At 43.6% G+C, this 18,861-nt stretch overlaps 2 protein-coding genes across 2 annotated transcripts; one reads left to right on the top strand and one right to left on the bottom strand.

Annotated features, from left to right (window-relative positions):
- Positions 1-2: 2 nt before the first annotated feature.
- LOC124487136 (mucin-5AC-like) lies at positions 3-9,158 on the bottom strand. The gene is made up of 5 exons (XM_047049219.1): positions 8,921-9,158; positions 8,456-8,514; positions 6,949-7,746; positions 2,316-2,424; positions 3-1,565 (listed from the first exon to the last, which is right to left on the bottom strand). The coding sequence occupies exons 2-5, from the start codon at positions 8,487-8,489 to the stop codon at positions 11-13; spliced, it is 2,496 nt and encodes an 831-aa protein (XP_046905175.1). The 5' UTR covers positions 8,490-8,514; positions 8,921-9,158; the 3' UTR covers positions 3-10.
- A 1,586-nt stretch (positions 9,159-10,744) lies between these two features.
- On the top strand, positions 10,745-17,611 carry LOC124487138 (E3 ubiquitin-protein ligase ZFP91-like). The gene is made up of 11 exons (XM_047049221.1): positions 10,745-11,860; positions 12,288-12,313; positions 12,616-12,714; positions 12,809-12,854; positions 12,955-13,044; positions 13,193-13,360; positions 13,513-13,563; positions 13,700-13,778; positions 14,015-14,129; positions 14,345-14,444; positions 15,696-17,611. Exons 1-11 carry the CDS (start codon positions 11,481-11,483, stop codon positions 16,519-16,521), a joined length of 1,980 nt encoding a protein of 659 aa, XP_046905177.1. The 5' UTR covers positions 10,745-11,480; the 3' UTR covers positions 16,522-17,611.
- The last annotated feature ends 1,250 nt before the right edge of the window (positions 17,612-18,861 follow it).

Raw genomic sequence — 18,861 nt, 5'->3', positions numbered from 1 at the left:
AGGAGTTTGGTTATGTCATTTGTGAGGTTTGGATGGAGACAAACTGTTCTGTTGATGTTGAGTTTAAGGATGGAAGTGAGGGTTCTTGTGTGGGTTTGGCAGAGACAGAGGATTCTGTTGGCGTGGTTGATGATGGCATAGAGTTTTGGGTGAAAATGGAAGGATTTGCTGATTCAGTTGATGTTGATGATGAGATAAATGATGAGGCAGGTGTTGGTTTTGATGGTTGCGTGGAGACAGATGGTTCCGTAGATGTTGTTGGTGTTAAGTTGAGCAGGGTTGCAGGGTTGGATTGCAGGCTTGGCTGTTGTGAGGGTTGGGTGGACACAGAAGTGTTAGTTGTCTCAGTAGAGTATAGAAGAGGTTTTGTTTGAGGGGTTTTGGCGGAGTCAGACGGTTCTGTTGATGTTGTAGAAGACTGCAGGGAAGTTAGGTGTGAGGGTTCCGTTGAGATGGATGGTTCTGTTATTACTGGTCCTGAGTTTTTTGTTAAGGGTATACTTGGTTGTGAGGTTTGGGGGAAGACAGATTGTTCTGCTGATGCAGTTGATGTTGTGTCAATATATAGCAAGGGTGTTGGCTGTGAGGATTGGGTGGAGACTGTGGAGGTGTTAGGATGTAGTGGTGACGTTACGGGTGAGAGCTGGGTTGAGCTGGATGGTTGTGTAAATGTAGGCGATGTTAGTGTAGAGCTAGACGGTTTGGTGGGTGTTGTTTGATTGAAGATGAATTGTTCTGTTAAAGTTGAGGAGGAGTTTGGTGATGTCATTTGTGAGGTTTGGATGGAGACAAACTGTTCTGTTGATGTTGAGTTTAAGGATGGAAGTGAGGGTTCTTGTGTGGGTTTGGCAGAGACAGAGGATTCTGTTGGCGTGGTTGATGATGGCATAGAGTTTTGGGTGAAAATGGAAGGATTTGCTGATTCAGTTAATGTTGATGATGAGATAAATGATGAGGCAGGTGTTGGTTTTGATGGTTGCGTGGAGACAGATGGTTCCGTAGATGTTGTTGGTGTTAAGTTGAGCAGGGTTGCAGGGTTGGATTGCAGGCTAGGCTGTTGTGAGGGTTGGGTGGACACAGAAGTGTTAGTTGTCTCAGTAGAGTATAGAAGAGGTTTTGTTTGAGGGGTTTTGGCGGAGTCAGACAGTTCTGTTGATGTTGTAGAAGACTGCAGGGAAGTTAGGTGTGAGGGTTCCGTTGAGATGGATGGTTCTGTTATTACTGGTCCTGAGTTTTTTGTTAAGGGTATGCTTGGTTGTGAGGTTTGGGGGAAGACAGATTGTTCTGCTGATAAAGTTGATGTTGTGTCAATATATAGCAAGGGTGTTGGCTGTGAGGATTGGGTGGAGACTGTGGAGGTGTTAGGATGTAGTGGTGACGTTACGGGTGAGAGCTGGGTTGAGCTGGATGGTTGTGTAAATGTAGGCGATGTTAGTGTAGAGCTAGACGGTTTGGTGGGTGTTGTTTGATTGAAGATTAATTGTTCTGTTGAAGTTGAGAAGGAGTTTGGTGATGTCATTTGTGAGGTTTGGATGGAGACAAACTGTTCTGTTGATGTATTTGATGTTGAGTTTAAGGATGGAAGTGAGGGTTCTTGTGTGGGTTTGGCAGAGACAGAGGATTCTGTTGGTGTGGTTGATGATGGCATAGAGTTTTGGGTGAAAATGGATGGATTTGCTGATTCAGTTGATGTTGATGATGAGATAAATGACGAGGCAGGTGTTGGTTTTAATGGTTGCGTGGAGACAGATGGTTTCGTAGATGTTGTTGGTGTTAAGTTGAGCAGGGTTGCAGGCTTGGATTGTAGACTTGGCTGTTGTGAGGGTTGGGTGGACACAGAGGTGTTAGTTGTCACGGTAGAGTATTGAAGAGGTTTTGTTTGAGGGGTTTTGGCGGAGTCAGACAGTTCTGTTGATGTTGTAGAAGACTGCAGGGAAGTTAGTTGTGAGGGCTCCGTTGAGATGGATGGTTCTGTTATTACTGGTCCTGAGTTTTTTGTTAAGGGTATGCTTGGTTGTGAGGTTTGGGGGAAGACAGATTGTTCTGCTGATGCAGTTGATGTTGTGTCAATATATAGCAAGGGTGTTGGCTGTGAGGATTGGGTGGAGACTGTGGAGGTGTTAGGATGTAGTGGTGACGTTACGGGTGAGAGCTGGGTTGAGCTGGATGGTTGTGTAAATGTAGGCGATGTTAGTGTAGAGCTAGACGGTTTGGTGGGTGGTGTTTGATTGAAGATGAATTGTTCTGTTAAAGTTGAGGAGGAGTTTGGTGATGTCATTTGTGAGGTTTGGATGGAGATAAACTGTTCTGTTGATGTTGAGTTTAAGGATGGAAGTGAGGGTTCTTGTGTGGGTTTGGCAGAGACAGAGGATTCTGTTGGCGTGGTTGATGATGGCATAGAGTTTTGGGTGAAAATGGAAGGATTTGCTGATTCAGTATTTGAGGTGATAGCATTAGCTTTTGATACCGTTGTGCGAACCACTGTTGGATGTGAAAATACTATGGGCCTAAACAAAACAAACTTGGGTGTGTATTGAAAGAAGAAAATTGTTTCTTTTGACTGTGAAGCTAAGAAAAGGTTTGTGAAAGCTGACGAATCTGACACAAGCTTAATTGTGGTTGAACTTTTGATTAAAATTTCATCAGTGATCAAATTTGATGACTTTTCATTCTCATTATTACTTGCAGACGGAGAGGGAAATAAACTGCCCAGGGATGTAGATAATGTCGCTACAATTGTATTTGTAAGCTTTGACGATGGTGAGATTAATGTTGATGTTGATTGTGAGGTTTGGGGGAAGACCGATTGTTCTGCTGATGCAGTTGATGTTAAGTCAATGTATAGCAAGGGTGTTGGTTGTGAGGATTGGGTGGAGATTGTGGAGGTTTTAGGATGTAGTGGTGATGTTAGGGGTGAGAGCTGGGTTGAGGTGGAAAGTTCTGTAAATGTAGGCGATGTTGGTGTAGAGCTAGACGATTTGGTGGGTGGTGTTTGATTGAAGATTAATCGTTCTGTTGAAGTTGAGGAGGAGTTTGGTGTTATCATTTGTGAGGTTTGGATGGAGGCAAACTGTTCTGTTGATGTATTTGATGTTGAGTTTGAGGATGGAAGTGAGGGTTCTTGTGTGGGTTTGGCAGAAACAGAGGATTCTGTTGGTGTGGTTGATGTTGGCATAGAGTTTTGGGTGAAAATGGATGGATTTGCTGATTGAGGAGATGTTGGTTTTGATGGTTGCGTGGAGACAGATGGTTCCGTAGATGTTGTTGGTGTTAAGTTGAACAGGGTTGCAGGGTTGGATTGCAAATTTGGCTGTTGTGAGGGTTGGGTGGACACAGAAGTGTTATTTGTCACGGTAGAGTATAGAAGAGGTTTTGTTTGAGGGGTTTTGATGGAGTCAGACGGTTCTGTCGATGTTGTAAAAGACTGCGGAGAAGTTAGGTGTGAGGGCCGCGTTGAGATGGATGGTTCTGTTATTGCTGGTCCTGAGTTTATTGTTAAGGGTATGCTTGGTTGTGAGGTTTGGGGGAAGACAGATTGCTCTGCTGATGCAGTTGATGTTGTGTCAATATATAGCAAGGGTGTTGGCTGTGAGGATTGGGTGGAGACTGTGGAGGTGTTAGGATGTAGTGGTGACGTTACGGGTGAGAGTTGGGTTGAGCTGGATGGTTGTATAAATGTAGGCGATGTTAGTGTAGAGCTAGACGGTTTGGTGGGTGTTGTTTGATTGAAGATGAATTGTTCTGTTGACGTTGAGGACGAGTTTGGTGATGTCATTTGTGAGTTTTGGATGGAGACAAACTGTTCTGTTGATGTATTTGATGTTGAGTTTAAGGATGGAAGTGAGGGTTCTTGTGTGGGTTTGGCAGAGACAGAGGATTCTGTTGGCGTGGTTGATGATGGCATAGAGTTTTGGGTGAAAATGGAAGTATTTGCTGATTCAGTTGATGTTGATGATGAGATAAATGATGAGGCAGGTGTTGGTTTTGATGGTTGCGTGGAGACAGATGGTTCCGTAGATGTTGTTGGTGTTAAGTTGAGCAGGGTTGCAGGGTTGGATTGCAGGCTAGGCTGTTGTGAGGGTTGGGTGGACAGAGAAGTGTTAGTTGTTTCAGTAGAGTATAGAAGAGGTTTTGTTTGAGGGGTTTTGGCGGAGTCAGACAGTTCTGTTGATGTTGTAGAAGACTGCAGGGAAGTTAGGTGTGAGGGTTCCGTTGAGATGGATGGTTCTGTTATTACTGGTCCTGAGTTTTTTGTTAAGGGTATGCTTGGTTGTGAGGTTTGGGGGAAGACAGATTGTTCTGCTGATAAAGTTGATGTTGTGTCAATATATAGCAAGGGTGTTGGCTGTGAGGATTGGGTGGAGACTGTGGAGGTGTTAGGATGTAGTGGTGACGTTACGGGTGAGAGTTGGGTTGAGCTGGATGGTTGTATAAATGTAGGCGATGTTAGTGTAGAGCTAGACGGTTTGGTGGGTGTTGTTTGATTGAAGATGAATTGTTCTGTTGAAGTTGAGGAGGAGTTTGGTGATGTCATTTGTGAGGTTTGGATGGAGACAAACTGTTCTGTTGATGTATTTGATGTTGAGTTTAAGGATGGAAGTGAGGGTTCTTGTGTGGGTTTGGCAGAGACAGAGGATTCTGTTGGCGTGGTTGATGATGGCATAGAGTTTTGGGTGAAAATGGAAAGATTTGCTGATTCAGTTGATGTTGATGATGAGATAAATGATGAGGAAGGTGTTGGTTTTGATGGTTGCGTGGAGACAGATGGTTCCGTAGATGTTGTTGGTGTTAAGTTGAGCAGGGTTGCAGGGTTGGATTGCAGGCTTGGCTGTTGTGAGGGTTGGGTGGACACAGAAGTGTTAGTTGTCTCAGTAGAGTATAGAAGAGGTTTTGTTTGAGGGGTTTTGGCGGAGTCAGACGGTTCTGTTGATGTTGTAGAAGACTGCAGGGAAGTTAGGTGTGAGGGTTCCGTTGAGATGGATGGTTCTGTTATTACTGGTCCTGAGTTTTTTGTTAAGGGTATACTTGGTTGTGAGGTTTGGGGGAAGACAGATTGTTCTGCTGATGCAGTTGATGTTGTGTCAATATATAGCAAGGGTGTTGGCTGTGAGGATTGGGTGGAGACTGTGGAGGTGTTAAGATGTAGTGGTGACGTTACTGGTGAGAGCTGGGTTGAGCTGGATGGTTGTGTAAATGTAGGCGATGTTAGTGTAGAGCTAGACGGTTTGGTGGGTGTTGTTTGATTGAAGATGAATTGTTCTGTTAAAGTTGAGGAGGAGTTTGGTGATGTCATTTGTGAGGTTTGGATGGAGACAAACTGTTCTGTTGATGTTGAGTTTAAGGATGGAAGTGAGGGTTCTTGTGTGGGTTTGGCAGAGACAGAGGATTCTGTTGGCGTGGTTGATGATGGCATAGAGTTTTGGGTGAAAATGGAAAGATTTGCTGATTCAGTTGATGTTGATGATGAGATAAATGATGAGGAAGGTGTTGGTTTTGATGGTTGCGTGGAGACAGATGGTTCCGTAGATGTTGTTGGTGTTAAGTTGAGCAGGGTTGCAGGGTTGGATTGCAGGCTTGGCTGTTGTGAGGGTTGGGTGGACACAGAAGTGTTAGTTGTCTCAGTAGAGTATAGAAGAGGTTTTGTTTGAGGGGTTTTGGCGGAGTCAGACGGTTCTGTTGATGTTGTAGAAGACTGCAGGGAAGTTAGGTGTGAGGGTTCCGTTGAGATGGATGGTTCTGTTATTACTGGTCCTGAGTTTTTTGTTAAGGGTATACTTGGTTGTGAGGTTTGGGGGAAGACAGATTGTTCTGCTGATGCAGTTGATGTTGTGTCAATATATAGCAAGGGTGTTGGCTGTGAGGATTGGGTGGAGACTGTGGAGGTGTTAGGATGTAGTGGTGACGTTACTGGTGAGAGCTGGGTTGAGCTGGATGGTTGTGTAAATGTAGGCGATGTTAGTGTAGAGCTAGACGGTTTGGTGGGTGTTGTTTGATTGAAGATGAATTGTTCTGTTAAAGTTGAGGAGGAGTTTGGTGATGTCATTTGTGAGGTTTGGATGGAGACAAACTGTTCTGTTGATGTTGAGTTTAAGGATGGAAGTGAGGGTTCTTGTGTGGGTTTGGCAGAGACAGAGGATTCTGTTGGCGTGGTTGATGATGGCATAGAGTTTTGGGTGAAAATGGATGGATTTGCTGATTCAGTTGATGTTGATGAAGAGATAAATGATGAGGCAGGTGTTGGTTTTGATGGTTGCGTGGAGACAGATGGTTCCGTAGATGTTGTTGGTGTTAAGTTGAGCAGGGTTGCAGGGTTGGATTGCAAGCTTGGCTGTTGTGAGGGTTGGGTGGACACAGAAGTGTTAGTTGTCTCAGTAGAGTATAGAAGAGGTTTTGTTTGAGGGGTTTTGGCGGAGTCAGACGGTTCTGTTGATGTTGTAGAAGACTGCAGGGAAGTTAGGTGTGAGGGTTCCGTTGAGATGGATGGTTCTGTTATTACTGGTCCTGAGTTTTTTGTTAAGGGTATGCTTGGTTGTGAGGTTTGGGGGAAGACAGATTGTTCTGCTGATAAAGTTGATGTTGTGTCAATATATAGCAAGGGTGTTGGCTGTGAGGATTGGGTGGAGACTGTGGAGGTGTTAGGATGTAGTGGTGACGTTACGGGTGAGAGTTGGGTTGAGCTGGATGGTTGTATAAATGTAGGCGATGTTAGTGTAGAGCTAGACGGTTTGGTGGGTGTTGTTTGATTGAAGATGAATTGTTCTGTTGAAGTTGAGGAGGAGTTTGGTGATGTCATTTGTGAGTTTTGGATGGAGACAAACTGTTCTGTTGATGTATTTGATGTTGAGTTTAAGGATGGAAGTGAGGGTTCTTGTGTGGGTTTGGCAGAGACAGAGGATTCTGTTGGCGTGGTTGATGATGGCATAGAGTTTTGGGTGAAAATGGAAGGATTTGCTGATTCAGTTGATGTTGATGATGAGATAAATGATGAGGCAGGTGTTGGTTTTGATGGTTGCGTGGAGACAGATGGTTCCGTAGATGTTGTTGGTGTTAAGTTGAGCAGGGTTGCAGGGTTGGATTGCAGGCTTGGCTGTTGTGAGGGTTGGGTGGACACAGAGGTGTTAGTTGTCACGGTAGAGTATAGAAGAGGTTTTGTTTGAGGGGTTTTGGCGGAGTCTGACGTTTCTGTTGATGTTGTAGAAGACTGCTTGGAAGTTAGGTGTGAGGGCAGGGTTGAGATGGATGGTTCTGTTGATGGAGGTTTCTTTGGTGCAGAGCTAGATGACACAGGTGATATTAGTTGTGAGGGTTGAGTGGTGGTGGGTGTTTGTGTTGATATGGTTGATGCTAAGTTTAGGGATGATAGGGACGTTTGTTGTAATTGTTGGGTTGATGTAGCTGGTTCTGTTGATGTAGTTCGGTTCATATAGTTCTGTAGTGCTGATGTTGGTTCTGAAGTTAATGCTAAGGATGATGTTGTTCTTGAGGTTTCTGTGAAAACAGATTGTTTTGTGAATGCAGTTGATGTTAAGTTAAAGTTTAGCAAAGGGTTTGGTTGTAAGGATTGTGTGGAGATTGTTGAAGATATAGCCGAAGATATAGTTGAGTGCTGAGCTGAGGTGGATGGTTCTGTGGACATAGGTGATGTTGGGTTCATGGACAGCTGGGATGCTTGGTGGGAGATTTGGGTGGAGAGAGTTGATTCTGTTGATATCACAGAGGAAGGCTGGGATAGTGTTTGCATGGCAGCTGTGGGAGAAGGACAGGGTGGGGGCTAGCTGTTACAACAACTAATACCAGTTAGTTAGTTAACCATACATTAGATAGTTGTTACTATTATGGTTATATAGTAACACTTGAAGAATGAGAGCAAAATTCATGTGACTGAACCTAGTCATTTAACTACTTTAAATGAACAAGGTTAACCACACATTACATTTTCTTCAACTTCCTGCATTCTCACAGAAACAACATTCTACCATGACTGACTGACTCTCAATAATTTTCTTTTAAATAAATGTACACTATATATATTCGGGGTTGACCAAAACATTGAGTTGAGCTGTTTACAGACTAATTGTAATGGATAAAAGTCTCCAACCACATTCATTTGTTCGAGAGGCAGCTACCCAAGAGACCTCATAATTCTCATTGATGCTTCAGCAGGAATTCCTGGTCAATAAATGGGCAATGTGCACAATCCATTAAATGAAAGTGTTTCATAATTTGAAAGGAATCTGACTTGGATTTTTTTGAGACTCACACATTCCTGAAACAGTTTTAGATAGATTTAGATTTTTTGAATATCTGACTAACCCCTCAATATAAAATAACAATCACCTCAATATAACAGTTTTGATTGGTAAACTCCAATAATCTTAGATGTCTGAGACATTCCACTGAGTTGGGCAACAGAAAGATAAAATAAAATGGTATTAAGACCAGAACGTTCACTCACCTGCCATGACACTGACAATAATTACAAATACCATAACTGTATGTCCGGGGGGTGCATTCCTGATGAGAAAAGGATAAAATGAATTCAAAAGTTTTGCTATCATGTGCATTTTTCTTCTAGTCACATCATGCATTTCCCCACACTCATGTCATTATTTTTGCCAATATATGAATATATATATATATACCAATAGATGAATAGACTATTGAGAAAAACGATCAAATAGATGAATTATCAGATATCAATTCAATGCTGGGTGTGCAGTAGTGACTATGGTTATTTCTTGTCTGAATACACAAACAAAAACAAGCAGGTATGCTCAGGAATCTGTGTATTTTTTAACATTTCGGATTCATGTATTTACCAACACATTCCTACATTTGCACAAATAAAATCTAGATTGTCTACCAATGCTATGGGAAAGAGAAGTGCATTCCACAACCGAAATTCTTTCTTTAGACTCACCTTTTCAAAACAAGTGGACCGGGCAAATACACAAAATTGAATCTGACAGATAAGTACACACAGAAATAAAATATGCAATCTTAGTCCTTTCGTTCACATTACTTGTTCATAAAAAAGCCAGTAACCACTACAAAAAAAGATAATGTGTCTTATCCGTGCTTTGCTCATGTAATGCTGTTTCAATGTTATTTCGTGTTTCATATGCAAATTGAGTCGGTGTGCCTTTCAAGATAATGGAGACAAACCAGTCCAACAACATTCCACAGGATTCTTTAATAGTCAAATGTAAAATACATACTTAACAGCACACTCTTTAAATATCATTAGTTTCATGGAATGAATCTATTGAACAAACTTGTGTAAGTAAATTATGATAAGGTGCTGAGTAAAGACCTAAGATAACCACAGAGCTATATTTGACATTTATTATTTAGCAAATGCTTATATTAAAAGCAGTGTACAATGGGAGTGTGTGACTCAAAGCCACGATACAGTGTAGGCACTGCACTGCTTTGCATGATGGAACATTATTGGAACAGTTTATTGCAAACAGAATTAACTCATTTTCACCATAAACCACACGTGTGTGAATGAACAACAAACTGTAATTTGAAGCAGTTTCTACTAGATACATTTGACCATAATTCATTTTAAATACACATGTATTAAAATACATACTGAAATAAATTGTAATACACATCACATTGACATTACATTTAACTAAATGCAAATTATTGTCACGGTGAGAGGTGGGGTAGGAACCAAACTCAGGAGAGTAGCGAGGCATTGTGTCAAACAAAGGGTTTATTTTCAAAAACGGGAAACAGACAGGGTACTCACCCAATGACATTGGGTGACAAGACAAAGACTGGACACAAAACAGGAACCTAAATACACAAAACCAAACCAGACACATGTGGACACAATGAGACTAACGAGAACTGAAACCACTGAACGAGACACAGGTGAAGACAATGACAGACACAGGGAACACTAGGGCAGGGCAAAAACAAAAACGGGGGCATGGCTGTGGCCGTGACAAATATAAAATTAATATGTTATCGGACAAGACCAACATTCAACAGCTCACATTCAGAATTCCACCTCAGGCATACACATCTTGAAACCTGTTAAGTGACATGTTTAGACCACGTGCCAAAATAATTGGTACACCACAGTGCCTCTCGACAAGTGAATTTAACTTTGAGTGTATAAGTCACTCCATGGGAGATACATAGTTCTTCATTCCCCTGAGCCATCACTGACATCTCTCAGTGGCCTACATTCAATCCATTGCCATCACTTGATCAAAAACAGAAAGCTAATATAAAATCTGGCAACCACCCAAGACTGTAAATGTCTCCACCATTCCGGAAATATTCAATGTCCATTAAATTGTAGTTTAAATTGATTCAAAAAATAATTTTCTGACAAAAATGGCCCAATGTGCATACCTCTGAATATTTGTATACTACATTCAACTGGTAGCCAATATACACCAATATAGTGTTGTATGTTCCAGTAGTGATACAAGTTTATTTTCACACTGGTGAACTTCAATAACCACTTAAGCCATTACAGGAGTAATCCTTATCAAATAACACATGACAAAAACAATACCTCTATAAACATTCAAAATATCTTGGTAGACACAAATGAACAACAGCTAACAGACCATTATATTTTACAGAAATATTTCCTGGTTCATAGGCAATGTGTACTGTCCGTATTTTATTCACAATTTATTTGAGGCATCTGATACAGGTAATTTGAAAACATTTATGAACTAATTTATATTGGATGTTTGATATCAGATGTAGTTGAACTGTAGCTGTTACTGTAGCCTTCAACATGTATTGATCTCACAAGGTTAATTTGAGGTGTTTCAGGTAAAAGCAGTAAACTGATACTATTGTAGTCTGCTGTTAGGGTTTAGTTTTTTTTGACAGTAGTCTACCGTTTTAAATAGATAACTTTACACGCAAAGTCTCAATATGTTTAACAACATTATGTGGACAAATAGACATTAAATAAATATAATTACATTAAATAACTTCTCACAATTGTGGGTGAATCTGGACAACTACATCAAGAAATCTATAAACAGGGCATTGTTTGAGACAATTAATTGAGTGTAAACTGATGTATTTATTTATTGGTTTTAACAACTACATATCCCATGAGCGCCATTGGATTTTCGATTTCTTGTCGAGTTCCAGGCGGGGGTGCTTGTGTGTGTTTTTGGGTAAGATTTGTCCTTAAAGGAGACGCTACTTTTACGGGCCTCGTCTAGGCCCAGGGAAATTTAAGGTTTGCTATAGCTTTAAGAAAGATAGTAAATGGCTTTAGTATCTTTAAAACATAAACATTGCATTAAAAATGTTGTATAGCTATAGATATTTCCAATTTATGGCGGGCTTGCGCGGGGAAACGGAGGCGGCTGTGAATTTATAGCGGCATAGGGCCTTCAACGATGGCTACTGTAATTTCTCTTATCCACTGAATAACGTTAAATGCTACATCCATATTAATATAGTCCTGTGTATGCAAAAAAGGGAGAATGGACCCGGAGATAATGGGTGTTTCTGATAGAAGTCCCGGGTCCACTGGAGACTGTAACCAATCTAGTCAGAGGGCCGCGGCACCATCCCCGATCTCGAGTGCTAAACACACCCGCGAAAGAGTGTTGAGGGGACGTGGATTAGGTCGCGTGAAAGTCGGTGTAGACACTGTGGTCTCGAATGATGCCCTATCCAGCATAGCAGGCTCCGGGCGAGTTTTACGGGACCGAGCCGCTCGAGGAGCAGCAGCTAGGAAAAGAACAGAAAGCGGCGGTGGGGTACAAGATCAGAATCGTCGGAAAAAAACAGAACCCCCCCGCCGTGGGAAAGCTCCCGGAGCTGCTTCGAAAGACACTGATGACAACAACCAAACGCCGGCGTAAGTTGAAAAGCAATCAGGCTCGAAGCTAGCTGGGGAATGTTTGCACTTAGACTCTGTCAGTCGTCCTATGTTTAAAGTGACAGTTTGCAGCAAACTGCATAGACGGCTTGTCTATGTTCACCAAGGTAGGGAATATTGTTGAACGGACTGTCAGGCAAACTCATTTAGTCTTGTCCACTTGGAGGTTCGTAGTAGAACGACAGCCAGGGTAATAAGCTGGAAGAGTGTTCATTTGTTGATGTCCTCATGCTAACCCCAAATTTAGTGTAGTCTTGCCCGATACACGTGCATGTATGTCAGTATGCAGTTGAAATGGAACCCCTGTGCAATGATCCTGCAGAATGTATTGTAATAAATCCAGAATTAATAATGTATTCACGGTTCAACATTCAAGTCACTTACAACAGTACTTTCTCACCTTCAGCACTGACAAGGCACCTTCAACTAAAGGTATGACATTTAAATAAATAAATATAAATATAGTGGGATGCTTTTGACCTGTTACTGTATATTGCTGTAAAATACAACATGTAGGATGTCTACTGACTTTTCCTTTAGTGTTCTCAATGAGGATTTATTTAGATGATTTGTGTGTGTGTGACTGAGTGAGTGAGGGATAGGGAGAATGTGTTCATTTGATGGACAGTAAAGCTTTTAGAATCCGAATATTCATTTAATTCTGTCCCTGTGCTGGTTGGAAGACACTGCTACTCTCATTCTTATGTGTGTATCTGTGTGCGTGTCCCCCTCAGCGTCTCCGCGCTCCACCAGAACGAGGCTCCTGAAGAGTGGCCCCCGTTCCTCGGCAGCACCCGTGTGCAAGACTGAACCCGACACAACAGCCGCATGTGGTAAAGGAAACACCTCACACACTGCTCTAACATGTACTTCGACAACTTCGAGTTAACTACCTTACATTAAGGGTCACTTTGGGCCACTGCTTAGACTTTGCAGATGCCGAGGAAGATGCATTGAAATCCGTTGATGGGAGGTGAGGGCTTTTTGATTCTAGCCGAACGGGACATACAAACTGTTTGCTGTGACATGTTGAACTGCGCAAGTTTACAGATCTGTGGCGATGTGCATTACAGCAATGAGGATGGGGACGTGCTGATCGACGATGAGGACCTTCCTTTCAGAGACGACCCTAGTGACCTCAACTACAAACCGGCAGCCAAGAGGTAGTCTTGGGTTGAATCCGTTATTGGGGACACCCCTGACTGACCAAGCCACATGTTGCCACTGTGGAACCTTTGCACACACAGACTGTAAGGAAAACAAACATTTGAATTTGAAAAAACTAAAAACAATAATGGTGTCACCTCACAGAGAGCCTCAGAAAACGAGGCGACGTGCAGCGAAGCAGAAGGAAGACAAGAAGGAGAGGGAGCCTGATAAAGAACCAGAGGATGAGAAAGAGGTGAAGACGGAGGTCGCTGCAGACACGGCTGTGAAGGTGGAAAATGAGTTTGGGGAGGAGACGGAGCCACCCAGGAAGTAAGTCAGAGATCAACCAATGAATGGTCGGACTGATGGGCCGGAACTTGAGTAGTGGATGAATGGGATGTCTAAAAGTCAGCTGGTATGTGATAGTATGAATGAATGTTTCTGAGCTGTCTGTCTCTCTCCTACTCTATTTTTCTACATAGGAGAGGACGTCGACGAAAAGACGACAAAACTCCTCGGTTACCAAAAAGAAGGTAAACGCTTCTCGTTGGATTGCGATCACATCACAATTCACGTTCAGGCATTTTAGTAGGCAAATAAATCAAATTCAATGTGACACCCTTACAGTATTTCCCTCTATGAATTCCCTATACTTCCTGCACTACACAGAAAGAAGCCACCAGTGCAGTATGTCCGCTGTGAGATAGAGGGCTGTGGAACTGTCTTAGCCCACCCACGCTACCTGCAGGTCTGCCTCTCCCATCAGCCACCTGTATCTATGACAACATTGGCACCATGTCTCTTTAATTACAGTCTTTAATCACGCCACCACCATCCTTTTGTGTTTTCTCCTCCCTCCCTCCCTCCCTCCCTCCCTCCCTCCCTCCCTCCCTCCCTCCCTCCCTCCCTCCCTCCCTCCCTCCCTCCCTCCCTCCCTCCCTCCCTCCCTCCCTCCCTCCCTCCTGTTTGCCTTTGCTACTTCAGCACCATATAAAGTACCAGCACCTGTTGAAAAAGAAGTATGTGTGTCCTCACCCCTCGTGCGGGCGCCTGTTTCGCCTGCAGAAACAGCTTCTGCGTCATGCCAAGCACCACACCGGTAAAGTCACACACGCACAGGCACAGAATGTAGTTTGACCATGAGGTTGGACCACCAAATTCCATGCCGGTAACGCGTTCAGAAACGGTGGTTGTGGTCCAAATCTGCGCTCTTTCTTCACAGCCATGACTCAGTCAGAGTTTGCATGCGGTGTCTGCCTCCATTCTGTGTTCTCATCCTAGCTCCTTTTATATTTGTATCCTCCTGTCTATTAGATCAACGGGACTATATATGCGAGTACTGTGCTCGTGCCTTCAAGAGCTCACACAACCTGGCCGTGCATCGCATGATCCACACAGGGGAGAAGCCAATACAGTGAGTAGTGACCCATGGATGGATCATTGTGAAAAACGAGAAATCCTCTATATTAGGGATGGTAAGATTCACCGGTTTGCGTCGGTGCGTCGGCATAAAAGCTCACGATGCGATTGCCCGGATCAAAAAAGTGTGCACCGGATACAATCTGGGATGAAATCGCGATGCATCGTTTCTAAAATGTTTGCATCGGTATAATCTGATGTATTTATGTAGAATGTGTGTAGGTGAACACCTTTTAGTATTGAGAAATGTGACCAATAATTTTATATTTAGATAGATTCCTCCTCTCTAACCGTTTCTTAAGTGCGCTCTCATCTCCACTGCTGTCAGTGGCCGATTCTCGTCCAGTCTCTTGGCCAAGTTTCGCGCGAGTTGGAGGCGTGTTTGGGCGAGTGTTATTATGGCGGACGAAAAGTTACACGTTCCTACGAATTGCGATAAATCCAAGTTTTGGCAACACTTTGGATTTTCCAAGAAAGATGGGCAATTTGACAAGACCCATGCAATTGGCAAGATATGTGGTGCTGCTATAAACAGGCAGCATGGCCAATTTAGGTAGTCATCTGAAGAGGCTACATGGTATTTGTGTGAAGACGTCTGCCTCCCCCTCGGATTCAGCTATGGCTACAGTCAGTGGCTAGCTCCACCGGTACCCCTATCAAGAATAGGAAGCTATTCTCAGAGAAACAAATCTCTGTTGTGGACGACAAAGTAAGACGAGAGAGAGCTGAGTCATTGAGAAAAACCTTAAAGTAGGACGTATTAGTTCAATTTACCCTTTTTTACATTCAGAGAACACATGTACCATATTAAATTGCATAGCATCATATTCTTTCGCATTGCATCTTGTTGAATCGCATCGTGTCGAATCGCACTGCATCGCAAGAGGGGTGTATCGTATCGCATTAGTAGTTACTTTTATGTATCTTTAATGTAACAGATTGTTGGCAGGGCATCGAGATGTGTATCGCATCGTCCTCAGTGATGGAGATGCGCATCCCTACTCTATATAGTTTTCACCTGTCTGTTCTGTCAGGCCAGGTGAGATGAGTGCAGAGCTAAGAAGAGGGCCGTTTCTTCTTTATGCAGTGTTCGGCAGTGATTTGCGCTGCCTTCGGGTCATTGTGACCCACCGTCATGGTGCAAAAGGCGGGTCGCAATGACCCGAAGGCAGCACAAGGGTTAAGAATATAGGCAGAAGGAGATTACCGTGATCATAACTTGCCATCTGTCTCCCCCTTGTGGCAGATGTGAAATCTGTGGCTTCACCTGCCGCCAAAAAGCCTCCCTAAACTGGCACATGAAGAAGCATGATGCAGATGCCTTCTACAAGTTCTCCTGCTCCATCTGCGGCAAGAAGTTTGAAAAGAAGGACTGTGTGGTGGCCCACAAAGCCAAGAGCCACCCCGAGGTCCTCATAGCTGAGGCTTTGGCTGCCAATGCAGGGACCCTAATCACCACTCCTACCCCAGTCTTGGAGACGGTGCCTGGGGTCTCTCCTCCCGCCCTGCCCCCTGTAAGCCAGGAGAGCCAAGGAGATCTCACCCCCCTGCACCAGATGGTACTGTCCCTCTCCCCACAGACCCAAATGGACTCCTCCCAGCCCCAACTCCTCCAGCTGGCCTCCCATCACGTGGTGCAGGTGGGGCAGCAGCAGCAGGAGAACCCCATGCTGCTCCAGTTCAGCACCGCTCACCCCCACCTCTCCACCCCTCAGCCCCAGCTCATCCAGCTGACGGCACACCCAGCCACCACCTCCATGACCGCCTCCGGCTCGCAGACTACCCTGCTGACCCTGAGCTCTGTGGCCGCTCTGTCTCCGGCTCCCCTCGCCCCCCACCAGACGGTGGAGTGGGTCAGGGAGGGGGTGGAGGAGACCCAGGGAGGAGGGGAAGGGGTGCTTTGGGAACGGGTGACCATAGGGAGGGAGTCGGAGGAGATGGTGTGGGCGGGGGACGGGGAGAAGGAGAGAGTAGATGGAGGGATAGTGTGGGAGAGGGAGGGAGAAGGGCAGATACTGTTGGAGAGCACAGAGGTGCAGGTATCCCAGGGAGACAGCCATGTGTTGATGTAGACGGGGAGGACATGAGAGGGCAGGGGTGAAGGAAAAGGAAAGAGAGGAAAGGAAAGAACTGAGGAGAGGAAAGGGTGGGGAAAAGGGAGGACCTGATGGAAGGGGAAAGAGTGACATTTACTAGGCTTGTATGAAGACTTAAAATATATAGAAGTAAAATGTAGCAAGTCACCTCAGCAGAGTGAAATACAGCACTCACTTAGAACCTATACAGTACTACTATATCAGGGAATTATGATTTCAAAGTGATTTGTTTTGTACACAATATTAACATGTTGTTTTAAGGCCTATTTACAACCTTTGTCATTAGTTGGTGTGCGCTGGGAGTGTACTTTGTATGTGCGTGCAAATGTGTGTGTGTGGGTACACCCGCTTCCTATGCATTTATAGATATTTGTATAACATCTTTACCTGGTAACATTTGGTTATTTCCATGCAATATATCACACCATGCAATAGAAGTCCTGCAATTTGTTCTTGTTTTTATCTCAGTTCTTCCAGCTCACTTGCAAGGTCAATTAAAAGTGTTGACTTTTAGTTATTACGCTTTCCCATAAAAATAATCTTTTTTTTTTTTTTATTGGCATGAAACCATACACATTAAGCAACTTGATAATAAACCTTTAGTGGATTTTTTTTTCGTTCAAAGAATATATCTTTTTGCGTGCGTGCATGCACGTGCTTGACATACCTATAGTGCCACTTTGTGATGTCTTCATTGTGGCCTGGTTCAAACTCTGCATTTCTTGCTTGAAACCCAATTTCAACAAGTAGGATTCTACTTCGCAGACCTTTTAGTAGATTATGATTGATTTATTAAAGGGGGAGGGGGCAATAAATCACATTTTAGTCTATTATATTTGATTGCAAATTGTTTCATATTAGTTTTAGACTAACAACTGCTATGTGAAAATGGTCATGTTAACTGTTTCTGTGCTGAATACGTTTATTCACGTTGGAGGACATATATCTCTGCACACTGCCATTACCACTGATCACTGGGGTCCCCCATCTTCAAAGAAAATCAGAGAATTGGAAAGTAAGGGGCAATTAATGAATTCAAATAAAATATCTGTGAGTCTTATTTGTACTGTGGTTGTTTGATCAAAAGCGGTTCCACACTTTTTTTTTTAAAGGATAGAAAGATTTATTGCCCTTCTCAGTATTAAGCCATGGGTGGGTCTGTTGTTGACGTTGGGAACATCTACGTCACTGAAAAACGCCCCTGTTGCTTACGGAACCAATTAAATTCCATAGCCTATACAGGGTCGCATGCGCTTAAACAACGAAACAAACATTTAATCAATGACAGTGAAATGGAAGTAGTAGGGCTAATTAAAATTGCGGACTGAAATTCATATTTTTGTCTGACGTTTGACCTCCGCCTTTGAATCAAAATATTTCGACTGGTCCCGTCGCAACTCACCGCAAACCGCCTGAGCTCGACCACAAATGGCCGGGCAAGAGCAGATAACAGTAGACCCGTTAGACATGCCAGCACCCGGCAAGTCACAAACAGGGAGGGCAGTGGGTTTGGCTCGGCTGCTGCACCAGGACTGCTCACAACTTTTGGACCTCTATGTAAGTACTTTGTATAAATAAATTCGCATAACAGGTGTGCGGTTAAACATAGGCTACAAGAACATAGCATCGACCGCTCGAGTAACTTGTCTAAAAACTGTTAGTTTAGGCCTTTTGATCCATGGTTTACTTGGCGCTGCACTGTATGTGCACATAACTCTCAGAGATATGTGGTTTGGAGACAGACTTTGTGTACAGTACACGCCCAACAAGTTTAAATTAATGGAATCCATAGAAGACCAAATCCACTTTGCAATGCGACTGTTCACGGATTCTCTGACCATGGAGAGATGCTGCAGTGCATAATTGAATCAACCTTTAGAACCTCATCTATCTATACCTTCCCCCCCTTGCACAAGGACCCACTCTAAAGGATTGAGTGCAGTTTTGTAGTAGGAATAGTTCTTAATAATATATTTCCTTGATAGACAATCAATGGGTTGGTTTTGGTAACAGAAGCCAGTATATACTGTAGCAAAGTTCAATTAGATAAAAATTTGTCACTAGAATTTATTTTCACTTTCCACTGTATGAGTATACAATAAATGATTTATCAATCGTTTTTGCCTCTTCCATTGCCCCTTTGCACCTTTGCCCCCTCCCCCCCCTCCCATCCTTTCAGAGGGAAAAGGAGAGCTTCTCGTCGGACCACACCCTAGGGGGGGACCGTATTGTGTCCCTCTCCTCGTTCTCCACGGACCTCAGCTCAGACGAGCAGGTGCTGCTGATCCACTCGGCCCTGCGGCAGTGCCTGGGCCT

Source organism: Hypomesus transpacificus, chromosome 25, assembly GCF_021917145.1.
Source record: "Hypomesus transpacificus isolate Combined female chromosome 25, fHypTra1, whole genome shotgun sequence".
Classification (NCBI taxonomy): Eukaryota; Metazoa; Chordata; class Actinopteri; order Osmeriformes; family Osmeridae; genus Hypomesus; species Hypomesus transpacificus.
This window is presented reverse-complemented; position numbering and strand designations above follow the sequence as displayed.